Consider the following 14750-nt stretch of genomic DNA (forward strand, 5'->3'; position numbering starts at 1 on the left):
ACAAAAAAGTTCCCAATTTGTATTCAAAACTATTAAAATGATGTTTTCGCTAGATGGAAGTTTTTGTTGCAAATCACCATATATATGAGCAACAACAGGTTAAAATAAAGGGATTACATGGAAACAGACATACACAAGATCCAATATGCAATTGTAATAATTTGTATCTAACATTTGAAAATTGTCTTTTTGCAAATGTTTAGCATATACCTAGTATATACTTTTATTGAATAGAACATACCACCTCTTCCATTTTTCTCACTCATATTTTTATGAATCATTACCAATAATTGTTTGAACTGTTCCAGATAATGAAATTGCATGAATAGCAAGAGCATATTACTGCCATTAAAAAGTCAAAGTCTAAACATGGCCAAAACAACAACAAAAACGCACCCAAACATTAACTTGACTGCAGTACAGAACTCTGGCAGCATGACCTGGCAAGAATGCCACTGAGACCTTGAGAATGCTAGCAATAAATCAACTGCTACTCAGGATCAAGCCCAAGCAAAGGGTACAATTGTTTGGCTTTCTAGTGGTTTGTTCTAAAAGGAACATGCAAACACTTGGAGTAAGTATAAATCTCTGGACTGTTTTCATCTATCCTGTTCCCTAGCCTCAATTATGGTACAAATCTAAACTTTGTACAAACATGTAAAATAGTAAAAACCTAGAATCAGTTGAGTTTCATACATCAGTTCTGTTTGGCTTGTGTGACAATTTCAGGGCCAGTTCATTCAATTAACAGTTTGTCCACATAGGAAAGCTTCACCTGGATTATACTACTTCCGGTTACAGGTATGAGGTTGCATATTTGAGGACTCCCACCACACACAAAAAAGGTAGTGGTGGGGGACACCTCTGCAGAAACAAACTTCCTACACCAGTTGGGAAAACGATCAAGTTTGGAGAGTGAAAAATCTGCTCCTTAATGTAAGAAAAACCATTCCACAGCTCTTCAGTAGCAGAACAAATGCTCAGACAAAATCACAGTATTTCATTCTTTACCTTTCATGAGTGAAACTGCTTTAGATAGCTACAGATTAACCTGCATAATTTGTTTCTTTTGGTTTTCCTCAGTCTCCTACATTTGTAGAACCAACTGCTGCAGCACATAATGGATTCAAACTTTCTTCCCTGAACATGTTGGCTGGGATCCAAGGAACTGTGCCACAACTCCTGCCTGCCTGAGTGGGATTTGTGCTTGTGTTACTCCAACAACAGTCTTGGGTGCCAAAGTGGAGACTAATTTGAAACAGAGGATTTCAAAAGCAGTTTTTAAAATACCATTTAAAACTATTTTTATTAGATTTTAATAGGATCTTAATAATTAGTATGTGCAATACTTTTGGAAACAGAAAGAAAAGCTCGAAAAGCCCTCCCTCTATTAAAAAAAACCCATTCAAGAAGCAAATGAAATATAAAACAATGCTGAATCTTTGAATAGCATCAATACATTACAACAGTTTAGTCTACACAGGGAACAGAGTCTTAAAAAGCTAACAGCTAAGACTAAGTGTCAAACTGGACATTAATTTAAACATTATTATTTTATTTATTTGGTGTCTACTCCTGGTGACCACAGAGCCCTGTGGTTTTTCTTTGTGATGGCAGGTAGCATGCTTTTATGTTACTATTCAGCAAACAACAGCCAGATAACCACCAAATCGTGCGCGGGGGGGGGGGGGATTTAACTCTCCACGCTGCCATGGTATAGATTCATGGGGAGTGCCTCATCCAGCTATTTACTGAATAAAAACAAACACATTCACCCCAGTAATAGTTATGTTTGATTCTAATGGCTAAACTACAGCTTATGTGAGAGGTATATGATTAGATTACATCATTATCATGATCCCACCTTTCCTATGAAGTGCTGGGTTCCTTTATCTATACCCTATCAGGTAGGTTCAGGCTGAGGGACAATGATAGGCCCAAGATAATCCAGTATGTTTTGGGGCTGAGCAGAGATTTTCCATTTTTTTTAAAAGCAAAATTTAAGGCAGTTATAGGGGGTTCCAAATTTGATTGGAGCCATGGCACGAAGGTAGTGGGTGTTTTCCCTGCAACGTTTTCATCTAAATAGCCCTCTGAAATTATTATTATCCCCATGGGGTTACAAAATACAGGTAGTTGTATTTTGATTCGTTCCCCTTCAGCTCTAACAGAAGTTTCTGTGATGTCAGATTCAGATTAAGAAAAATACTGATTTCTCTACTGGCAAACCTGTGCACTACTAACAGGTATGCTTAAATCTTTACCTCTCTTTCTTCCCCCATCCCACTCCAAGAGCAGTTTGTGCTGTGGCATGGGTCACTGCTGTCCACAATAAAGAATCCCGTTGGGCATGCCCAAACTCTTGGGTGTGCCTTTAGTAGTTATTCAAATCCTGCCATTAAATATTGCTTTATTTGTGCCTGATTTTGGTCCTTCACCACTAATGTTAGTCTACAGTATGCAATCTGTTCAGACAAAAAGGGTATCATTTGGGCTTGCACGTTCTAAATATAGAGGAACTAAATATAGAGCAACTAAACATGATTATCCATGTTTAGAAAATTAAACCTAGGAGAACATTTTTTAAAAGACCACTTAAATATTGGTCTAAAATAAAATCAGCATGACAAAATGTTTTCATACAACTTATAGGCTGGGTGTGAACATTGCAAGAGAGCAGAATGCACTTCATGGTTTGAATGTCACCAGTACCCCTTCTCCCAGTTGCTTCCTCCTTTCCCACAAAAACATGTTGCTTTGAAAACACCTCAGTGTGAAACTTTGATGGTGACATGATATAAAATTAAAAAAGCATGTATGCACCTCTTTTCCACAATGAAATAATTATGTTTGTATCTTCTTACTGCCTGGTTCACTAGAATTTCATTTTTCAATTTTTATTTACTGTTTTCCTATTCATTAATCAAATAAAATTGTGCTCTTCATTTATAAACATATCAAGTATTTCCCTACAGTGTAGGAAAAAAATTCTATAAATTCTTCCAAAGTTATTTGGCCTTATTCATATGTCTCAGAAAAGAGGAGGTAGATCCACAAGCAAGGTACCTTCAGGAAAATTTCCATGCTTGTACATCTGTGTTGATTTGTGAGATCTTCCTTTTAAAATGGTCATTCTAAGGTTGGGAACATTTCAGGATGTACCCCCAGCTTTTTACTTTAGATAACATATAAACATATAAGCAACATAAAAAAGTAAATCTGAGGATCAAGATATGAGAGGGGTATAGTACAAAGAGAGCTTGATGCTCTTTTTTAAAAATTGCCACATTGCACAGTTTTTAGATTAGCAGCTGAAACAGAAAGGGAAATACATATAAAGTCTCTTCCACAATAGCCCTTGAATGTGTGGAAAGTAGACACTATTTTTCCAAATGAGAAAGGATTGCTATTATTTAGGACAATGTTTAAATACTCAAATTGGCAATTCAGTTGCTTTATTGAAGTCATTTGGGAACATCAACTACTGAGGATTGGATATTTTCTTATAATTTCATGTTCAATGCTCCTCTAGGTAAAATGTTTTCCTCTTTAATTATTGTGTTATAAATTATACGCTGAAGGCCAAGGGACATTTGATAATGTACATCTTAAACTTTTCATTAAAACTACCAAAATTCAAATCCTACCTTTTTGTGGACTCTGACATTTTTGTCTGGCATTTTCATTAATTTTGCAACATACATAAATGTAGCTGAAATGTTAGCTGATCAATACTTTGTCTCTCTCTTGTAGCACTAGAGCACATTTCCCTGAAGACCACACAGCAGTACAGGAATTAAATGTGTAAAATATCAAATGTTAATGTTAAACACAGCAGCAGTTACTGTGTAACAACTCAAAAGGCTAAAACAATTCAAAATGGACAAATGGTACCACAAATTATCCACAATCATATTTAAAGATTAAAGTTTGTCCTGTAAAGTAATTCATTGACTCATGTTGAAGTGTGTCCTTTTACAGATAGCTTAGTTGTCCAATTATTTTTCTGTTCATTACAGTAAAATGTGACAGTACATGAAAAGAGGTTGCGTACACTCCCTCCTCCCCTGCACTATATTTCCTTGTACTCTTCATCATCCACAAATGTATGAATGTGACTGTCTGGTGAAGAGCCTGAAGAAAATTAAACCCAATTTATAAGACATCCCAGTATTTATATTACATTATTTACAAGACAATCCCTGTCATTTCTGCTGCTATGTATTTGTTATGCATAAAAAACTTCTGTAGGAATAATGGCATCTTAAAATCCTGTAGAAATCATGCAAAATGCTGTTTAAACATAAAGAAAACTAAGGGAAAATAATGCACTTAGGATCTGAAAAACAGTTTTATAAATTAAATATTTCCTAAAAAATTAAATATTTACTCATTGCATATTTTAACAGTTGGAAAAGACAAAGCAAATAGTGGGAGCAGCAAATACTACGTCAATTGGTTTTTCAGTGCCACGGAAAAAGTAATAGTATTTAAATATCATTTACTGTGTATATCAAGAGGCTCTTCAAATCCTATGTCTCCTTAGTATAATCAGGATGTGCTCATTTAGTCTACAATTTACTCACACAGTTAGGGCTGTTCAGCTACCATTGACTTTAGTGGCATTTAAAATAGCCTAAATGCAACTTTAGGCTATAATTCTTCAACAGAATACAAAATATGCAACTGTTCACAGGACTACAATAAAAGGAGAGTAACTTAGCTCAAACAATCCTTTGATAAAACTGTAGGTTGCTGAGCTCTGGCAAATTGTCATTACTTAGTTGACACCTTACACATAAGAGCTTTGCCTAACACTTGTCTCTAACAAAGGGTTCGGAACCACTCAACTCTGAATCAGCTAGGTCTCATTCAAGAGATCATGGCATGCACTATATTTAATTTTAATTTTTAACAGTTGCTTGTAGACTATTTCAGGCTGTCTGAACCAATGTTGCCAAACTCATGTATGACATCAGAGCCGTGAACAGGAAGATGGGCTGTATCATTTTGTCTGCAATGCCACACTACAAGATCACAGCAGATTATCCAATAGCTTCAAAAGAGGTAGGAAAGAATACAGAAGAACAAAATGGAGAAATAAAAATATAGTCTTCAAAGCAGTAGTGCCTGTGAAAAGACAGCCTGTGAGAAAGCTTATCTGTTCAAAATAGCTTATTCACAAACCAGGATGTTCTAGTAAAAAGTTTCAGACGAATGAATTTGCCAAAACTAGAATTTGTTAAAAACCAGAAGATAGAGAAGATGCCATTTTATTTGCTTTCAGAGTAGCACTGTACTCTACACTGCGGACAGCAGTTAGCTCTGGCGCTAGGTAAAAAGCAGATGTTCTCAGAATAAATTTGAAGCTTTGAGGATGGTTTGTCAATCACCTTTTACAATAAGTTAAAGTAATATACAAAACATTGCAGAGTGAGTTTTTGTAACCAAATCAAGGTATTAGCTGTGTTGGGGTTCCATCATAAAGTTACAATTCATATAACTTCAGAGGAAGCAATGTTATCGAATACACAGTTAATTTAAAATGGCCACTCCCTGTGGTGATGTGACCCTTTAAACGGCCATACAACTTCCATTAACATCTGAACTCAGGGAATAGTATGGGAGGGCTGACATGGATACATCCCAGAAAAGTGTTGTCCTTCCTCAGGTAACATTGACATGGTCAAGATATTACTGCATTCAAAGGACTGCCCATATCATTTCCCAGACTCCTCCTCCTGCTCAACTTCAACTACGACCTCTACTACTGTTACCACCTCTAGGAATATTCAGACTCAACTACTAGGAATATTGACTCAACAGAGTGGTTAACTCAGTTTCTGAAACTTATATTTTCAGAGATAACATGTCTATTGTCAGGGCTCACAGAAGGTTACTGCCACACACTTTAGATCTCAAAGTCAAGCACTACTAATTCAAAACAAACAGCTAACCTTCTGGTGTATGGCTTAATTTCTTAGAATGCTTATTTTTGGAGGCATGGCATGTGCCAAAAAGGGGCACATAAATGTAACTGATAAGGAGTTGTATTAATTTATTGTTACAACTTCTAACAAATTCTGGGCCAAGAGGGGTTTTGGAGGGGCAACTTGAGAGGCAAGGGAATCCATAATGGATTTGGTGTTAGATATATTTTAGTATAATGAAGAATTTATTTATTTAAATAAATTTGTATACTGCCCATTACTGAAGTTTCTAGGCAATTTACAGCATAGAATACAAAGAATACATTTGTCCAGAGCTAGAGTGCTCTGGGAAAGGATGGATCAAGGGTGACAAAGGTCCCATTGGACAATGAAGTTCATGTATGAATACGACCAGGTGATATTCTGAATTTCAGGCCCCAGGAAATATTTTCATCTTGGATGTCATTCATTGGAGCTGCAAACCAATTCCAGGATGGGTTGGCTGGCTTAATATTAGTCACATACTACCAAATGCCTATTGGTTACCAATTTCATTCAGTCAGATAAAGAAGTATCCCAGTGCTGAGTCTATTAAGTACTGTATCTACAGAAACTCATCAGTAATACTGAAAGTTAATATCCCAACTAAGACATTAAATATCATACCACAAAAGCAGCAAGACTTCTTGGTGGTGAGTCCCAATCAAAGCAACTGTTTATATAGTAGGCAGCATTTATTAGAACCATGACACACCGTTTCATACGGATAAAGTTCCGTAGCAGAAGCTAAAGGGAAGAAAAACATAAGATGTGTTAGCATTTAACATAAAATATAGACCCCAATATGTCTGAAGGGAAAATATTGTTCTATATAGTGTTAAACTGCTATGTAAAGAGAACAAAGCTGAGAAACGGCTATTTCAATATTTCTGACATTAAGATCACCACCAGTTGCATCATAATGAAGATTTGTATAATACTTGTGTTGTACAACATGAAAACAATTGTAGTTATAACAATTTTTTGCCTAGGCATTTCACAAGCATTGCCTAGGTGTTAAAATCCAGAAGTTTAGTATACTAGATTAGCTTTTCAAAACTGGGAGGAGTGAAATGGATTAGGTCTGACTCCTAATCTGCTTTGGACACATGAAATGGCTCGTTTTCAGCATACAGTTTAATTATCTTTGTAGCAATTGTAGTCATTTTTCCATTTAAGCTGTAGCAATGCAAGCTAAAGTCACAATACACAAGTTAAATTGAAAGTAATGTTAGATTAACAGGAAGAACAAGAAGTTCTTCCTTAACGGAATTAGGTGCTATTTCTAATGCAGTTGGAATAACTATCTTAAATTAAGCCACAAAAATCATCTGGGAACAGAATTCAAAAATCTTTGAGAAATGTACACAATTGAAATGGTACTACTATACCATTTCATATACCATATACAAGTTCACGTTATATAATATTTTAAGAGGAAGAACTCTGTCTAATCATAGTCTTATACCAGAAGCCAAGTTGTAAGACCATATGTGACTGACAACATTTATTGTTTATTGCCACTCCCTTTCTGTAAATTAGTAGCAAAAATATAGGGGTAGGAAGCAAGCTATACATCTGGCACAACTGTTTGTGCTTGTTTTATAGAGTAGTTGATTCCTTTTTGGACATTATCGTACAAACCATTTTACTGAAAGGAATGGAATACTTGATGCAATTATTATACAAATGGTACTGAATAGGAGTCTACATAATAAGAGACTCTTAAGTTACCTGCAAGTCTGCAAAATATCATTATAGTTGTAGGATTCTTTCAAAAATTTAGTTCAGGCAAAAGCATTCAGTAAATGCTTTTGCCTGAACTAAAGGCAAAATATTGCTGCTAAATATTACATCTATTAAGTAGCAAACACATGTGAAAAGGAGAAACTATCCTTGTCAATCAGCTTTGAACAAGTCTAATGAATGATTTTTGTTGCCTCAATTAAGATTCTAATAAGCACCACAGAGTTAGAACTAGGAGAACAAAAGGCTGATACATTCCCTAATCCACAACAATATGGGAGTTCCTTCAGGTCAAAGGCACAAAAATTTATGCTAGACTTAGTTTGCAGCCACCTGCACTATAACCTGATACATGGGGGCGGACGGACTCATCTAGCTTGGATTCTCATTCACACATTTCACAGAGATCAAGCTGTGGCAGGAGGAGATATTAAAATCTATGTTCTTGTCTCTTTAGAAATCTCTATATAAGTTTTTAGCAAAGGGACAAATTAAACACACTGTTCTCTCTGCTAACAATACTAAACAAGAAATGGCTAGAAGGTTGCACTGGATAGCAAGTCTCTTAAAAATAATTAGTCTTTTCTAACTCTTTACCTGTTTAGAAATTCTGTTCTCTTCTTCAATATACTTCGGTTCCTTGGGCATTAATGTTCGTAAACTGGCTTTCACCTATGCATTAAAATAAACATCACAAAAAGGAACTGAATACTTTACCAACATACATGTCATTTAGAATTATTATAACATCACAAAGTCAGGAGGCCAAGACTATATACTAGAAATGAAAGGCATAGAAACTTATGCTTGTGTATACATTAGCAGCAACAGAAGCAAAGTAAAAAAGTGTGGGTGTCTCAGCCAGTGGCAGAAGAGCATTCTGCAGTATACATCAAGGTTTAGAGAAAATGAGGAATGACAGAAATTCTCTACAAATCAGGAACAAAAGCTTTCATGAAACTGAACTCTTTAGCAGTACAAAAAAGCCAAAGTTAAGACTTACAGCATTAAAAATCACATCTATTTCAAGATAGATGACCCCCTTTGTTGGCCCTGTCAGCTGCTTGTTTTTCAAGACGTAGGCTTTCTGTTCACCATTTTGAATCTGCGGGAAAAGGACATGACAGCCGTCTGTCTCGCGGTCTCCACTGAATACACTCCCTCAGTGACCTTTGACCCCCAGCTGCTGAAACTGACAGAGAACCCAAAACAACTGTGGCAATTCTGACAAGTACCTGTTCATTACCAGGACCAAGTCTGTCAGGAAAAATTAACTATCATGGGATTCAACATGGCCGTGAATCGAGTATGTTAAAATATTTTAGTGTTCTTATTACAGACCTTGGTTGAGAAATGACAGACACAGAGCTGATTTTTTTTTTCCATGAGCATGAACAATACGGAGCAGTATGTTAAGTAAACAATGATAATAAAGAATATTTATAGAGACTCACAGACAACAGTGGTATAGCCACTTTGCCCAGGAAGTCAGCACTCCGATCGCGATCTTCATCATAAACTGTCACTTCAAGAACTGTGTGGATATCCTTAATGTTGCTATAACAGAGGCGGGACAAAAATAAAGGCAGAAAAATCACATAACTGAATGGTTACCATGGACAAGTGGATTAAAAAGTTACCCACCAAAAATCATATGCTACATATATTTTAATTGTATAACTGAAAGAAGGAGGGAGCTATGTTAAGATAGCAACATCTGGGAATGCAGCCAAGGTACAATGTTGGTCATTTCATTTCCAGGCTTGCTGTTGTACACTGAGAAAATGTACATTTTCTCAACATTTTCAATGTACTCAAGAAAGCAGGTCTTACAATAAAACTTTTCTGTTGATTCAGTGTACTGCACAATACATGCAAGTGACGGGAATGTACTCAAAGGAAGAAAGTGAGAGCTGAATCCTTCAAGAAGCAGTATATATTGAAGATCTTTCAATTCATGCCCCAAAATAAGCATGATTCATTTCTTGGCGGGGGGAGAGTACAGACTCCTAAAATCACAATTTGCAAGAATCAAATACTGAAGTGGTTAAGAGTTGTACAAAGTTCGCCTAATTCTTCCATGCCTTAAGCATTATGGAGTTTCAAATTTTTGGTCTTAAGTTGTATTCCATCATGCATATCAGGCAATACAGTGTTTGAGCACATTTAGAAGCTACTGTTTTTTTAGTTTCATATTGTGGATCTCTCTCCAGCAATTAGAGACGAATTAGCAATCTGATTCCTTGAGCTGGCCCGGTTTGATGGCAAACTGGTTCCACCTCAAGCTGGTTCACACATCCCTAATTTGGTCATAAATACCTTATTCTGCATGCTGCCCTAACAGATTTATTGTGGTGCAAGCTTTCATGCACTAGAACACACTTCCGATGCATACTGTGATCTTCTCTTGGTAGAAAATATGTACATACATACACACAGTGGGGCCAAACTGCTATGAAATAGAAGAGGTACAGTCTATGGCAATTCTATGTAAAGCTTATATGTATGCATTATAAACACAATGATCATTCACAATATGTGATATTATATTATCAATATGTGATACAATCTTCTTAGTTATACTCAGTTAATTGTCACCTTTCTTGGAAATTTAAAGTTTTGAAGTATTACATAAGTTAAAAAGCAGTAAGCTGGGTTCACACAACATGGAAACTACTTGCAAAGGACAAGCAACCAACTTGCCTCTGACCATCTGAACCCATGACAAGGCAAAAACCTGAGGTTCACTCAAGGCCTCAAACCAAAATATGTACCAAGATTTGAAGTTGGTTTATCAAACTAAGTGCTGCTCCACTCAGGTGTGTGTTATGTCTAAACCCACACTCTAGTTTTCTGAACTTCTAGTTTGTTCAAGGTGAGCCAGCCCTCTTTTGCAATCGAGATCAATGGCTGCAAGGCACATGGTACAGTGAAGACTTGTCAGTCAAAGAGTAATGGAAGACATCCAAGGTCTCTCTGGGAGGCCCAAGGCAGGGGGCATACCTCTGGTTCAACTTGGCAACTTCCATCAAACTGGGATGATAGGTGATAGTCTGCAGTGCCAACTTGGGCGAGGGGAACCTCAGGTTCTGCATTGTGTGTGAACTGGACCATACAACACCAGTTTCTGCACATCTTTCCACTTATCCATTCAGTTCCTTCCTGGTACAGTAATTAATGGATCTCCCTGAGGATTAATTTCCATGAGATATAGAATCTAATGGAATCCAACCTCAGAAATAGGGAATCTCTTCCCCATGCTTCAAGTTGGTGCTTGATTGGCTTATGGTAAAAAGAGCAGTACCATTTTAAGTCCTATAGTAGTGGATGCCTTTTCCTCTAAAAATAATGTGCATCAAATCACAGACACCTGCCTCAGCACTTCAATTGCAGCCTCAGAAGAGTAAAATATGTGGGTAAGTTGCCAAGTGAATGTTTTTAAAATATCCTGGAAATGAGCATTAGATAGTCAACAGCCCTTGTAGCTGCAACACAACAACCAATATTAAACACTTGGAAGGCCATGTATTTTCAACCAACAAGATATCCGTGTTAAATAAATAAATAAATAAATAAATAAATAAATAAATAAATGCTTAAGAAACCAGAGGATTTTTAATAATCCCTATATTAAGAGGGATAGCTAGGCTTACACATAAAATACGACACAATACTTAAGACTTACTATGTGAAGATTTTGTTCCATTCAGGGTTAAGGTTCTTGTATACTGTGTGAGTCAACAGTCTATCATTGTTCAACTCAACTACACAAAAGGGGTCACTTTTACCTGGGAAGAGAAAATTTAAATGATTCATGAATATTTAGTAATTTACTATTCCCTGTGCATTCTACATAATCTGAACACACACACTGTAACAGCATTTTTATGACCTCAGATGCTTATCATGTAGTTGCTGACGGCTAAAAACAACAACAGAGGATACTATAAATCAAGATATTTAGGAACTGTTTTGAAAAATCCAGCGTGGTGTAGTAGCTAGAGTGCTGGACTAGGACTGGGGAGACCTGAGTTCAAACCCCCATTCAGCCATGATACTTGCTGGGTGACTCTGGGCCAGTCACTTCTCTCTCAGCCTAACCTACTTCACAGGGTTGTTGTGAAGAGAAGCTTAAGTATGTAGTACACCGCTCTGGCCTCCTTGGAAGAAGAGCAAGATATAAAATGTAAATAACAAGCCTCCTAAAATTCAGGTAGCAAAGTTTCAATTTAATTTGGAGGAAACGAAATATGGACTTGCAAGCTAAAGTAGAACAAAGTATTAGCACGGCCATTATTTATCCGGCGGACATTTTCACTAACTGTGCACCAACACATCAGGAACAAGTATCCCTGATGCAGAGAACTTCCTGAGCTCCATAGGGGGGCTTCATGACTCCTAGCTCACACAAGGGGTCATGACTAGCTCACCCTTAGGGACATATTTTCAGCTGGCACATGGTGCTTCCTGGGGAAAAGAGACTGGTGAAAATAGACTCCTCTGTGTGATAACTGCTATGGAGTTCAGGGAGCTCTCCACAGAGGGGATGTTTCTTCCCAGTGTGTGGTTGCATGGTTAGTGAGGTTGTCAGTCACTATATTTTTTAAATTGTTCTTAGAATAAAATATCATTATTCATGTTGCCTGAGTTCTTGCTTTTAAGCAGATTTATGCTGCAATCCAAAAGAGACTTAGTAGAGAGTAAATACTACTGAACAGTGAGATTTACTTCCGATTAAATATGCTTAGGATTGTGCTACAAGATAATATGATAATTAAACGACACAATGTAACAATGGTGTCCTAGAGACCTATATGCAGAATTCAAACATAAGGTTTACAACTTAGATCAAATTTCCAACAAATATATTTGTTACATTTAAATACACCTCAGTATAAACACGTCAAGACAATTTTACCACAAAATATTGGCATTAACTGAGAGAAAGAGAGTCAAACCTGTGCTACTGGATCTAATTATTGATGGTAAAATGAAAGAGTATCAGATGGACCTTACTGTAATCTAGCAAAATCTAGCACACTGTGCAATTGTACTTCACAATAAATTTCAATACTTTTGTAATGTAATGTCATGTATTACATGAACTCATGGATTCAGTAGTTCAAAGGGGCCACATTAATGATATCAAGAAGGCATGTAATTTGTTTCATACCTTATACAAATGACAATTAAATCAATATTTAGACAAAGCTGTCCAGGAGTCACATCTTCCAAACTGCAATATTGATTCAGACTCCATCACAGGTTAATGTGTGCATTATTAACTTTAATAGCAAAGCATAATTGTTTTAAACATACTGAATTATCACCACAGTAAATGTTCACATTTTCCAAAGAAGTTAGATATCATTTAGCCCTAATATGAATTCATTAACTCTTTCTAGTGACATGTACACAGTTTTCTAAAGGATAATCTTGCATATCAAGTCTAAATGGATCTCCATGAAGTGGGAAAGGAGATTTTGTAAACTTGTGGCAAAAAACCCCAAACAAAAAACCTACAAGTGTATGAGGAGCCATGTTACATAGACAGATTGCTACAAAGACTTTATTATTCCTCTACAATACTACAAAAGTTTCATTAAGAGTAAGTCAACATCTCTTTCCCACAAACATTTTCAGATGCACTGTGTATGTGAAATACATGGATGAAGAATAAACCCAATTGATGTTAATGTCTTTTATTGAACTATGATTGCTTTCAAAACAATAAAAGCATATTTTATCCTTAATCTAAAAAGTTGTGTTACCCTGCTCCATTATACACATCTAACAATCTTTAATAAAATAGAGTGGTAATGTAAATCAGCATCCCTGCTTTAGTTTCTTATAAACTCACAAAAACATTGATCTTGATCTGCATTCAGAATTTCCCCCAATACCCTTAGCACATAATAACTCCTATTCTTTGAGTAAAAACACTGTTACTTTCCAAAAACGTTGCACTATCAAAGATATTCTTGTTTTTGTGCTTTGGGGCTCTCCTATATACTTTAACTGCATCTACAACAAGAAGTCTTTTCATTAAGATTTCATCTTACTCATTATTGTTTCATATATTTATTCCAAGTTGAGACTGTTTGCTATTAACTTTTTATTAGGCACTGCAATACAAAAATAATAGCCCATAATTAAGTGAAAATATTGTTCAGGAAACCAATTTTGGGGAATACTTTTAAGGAATAAGGGAGTAAGAGATGGGGATTTAATAAAAAATAAGGAATAAGGGAATAAGAGATGGGGATTTAATAAAAAAGAATGGTAATTATGGAAGAAATAATTGAGAGGATTCAGGAAGTAAATTTTTCAAATTTAAGATGCTTGTTACTAACATATTTTTTTTCATTCTCAATAGTCTTGTTCAGACCTTATGTTGAACCTTGATACAAGTGTATACAGGTACAGATCTGTACACAGGTACAGTTATTCACAAATTATGGTGAACAGAGGTACCAAAGGTAACAGCATAGTGATAGGTGGCTTTTAATTTATCAGAGCAACCTACAGGGCCCAGTAAACGCAACGTTCACTGGTCATTAAAAAGATTGTGCCACAGCATGCACTAGGGCCAAAGTAGACATTTTCAACCATTGGAATTCCCAAGAATTTGTGGGGGGGTGGGAATCATTTTCAAAAGGACTGGAAATCTGTCACTTTTGTGGAGGCAAGGTACAAAAGTGTACCGAATTTCTAAAGGACATTGGGTAACAATGTATTCTGAGTAAGACAATGGTGCATTCCAGGAAGGAAAATGGCAACAGTAAGGAGGCAAGCGGTGCTTCTAATGCTCTTGCACCTGCCACTGCCCACAAGGGAAGGTGCTATTTTAAGAGAGATAAATACACTGCAACAATCTCATCACTGTCTTACATAAGCTTCCCTACCCTATGTCAAAATTCCCAAAATTTTGTGGCCTCCCCACAAAACCTTGACAAAAGAATGGAAAAGGAAATTAGTTCCAGCCCTAGTATGCAGTCCCTTGCACATGCGATTTTTAACAACCTCTTATTTGTT

The 14750-nt window shown here is 36.3% G+C and overlaps 1 protein-coding gene across 15 annotated transcripts in view; it reads right to left on the reverse strand.

Moving 5' to 3' along the window:
* The window catches only part of MCTP1 (multiple C2 and transmembrane domain containing 1), a 335774-nt gene that overhangs the window by 136663 nt on the left and 184361 nt on the right, over nt 1–14750 (reverse strand). For 13 of the 15 annotated variants that reach the window (XM_053298676.1, XM_053298667.1, XM_053298665.1 and 10 more), the window contains 5 exons: nt 11401–11503; nt 9170–9272; nt 8719–8820; nt 8313–8387; nt 6597–6716 (listed from right to left, as the gene is read on the reverse strand). In XM_053298676.1, the coding sequence (XP_053154651.1) occupies nt 6597–6716; nt 8313–8387; nt 8719–8820; nt 9170–9272; nt 11401–11503 (503 nt within the window). Of the gene's footprint in view, nt 1–6590; nt 6717–8312; nt 8388–8718; nt 8821–9169; nt 9273–11400; nt 11504–14750 lie in introns of those variants that run through there. The other 2 variants (XM_053298671.1, XM_053298680.1) reach the window with 2 other exon arrangements.

This window comes from Hemicordylus capensis, chromosome 2 (assembly GCF_027244095.1).
Source record: "Hemicordylus capensis ecotype Gifberg chromosome 2, rHemCap1.1.pri, whole genome shotgun sequence".
Taxonomy (NCBI): Eukaryota; Metazoa; Chordata; class Lepidosauria; order Squamata; family Cordylidae; genus Hemicordylus; species Hemicordylus capensis.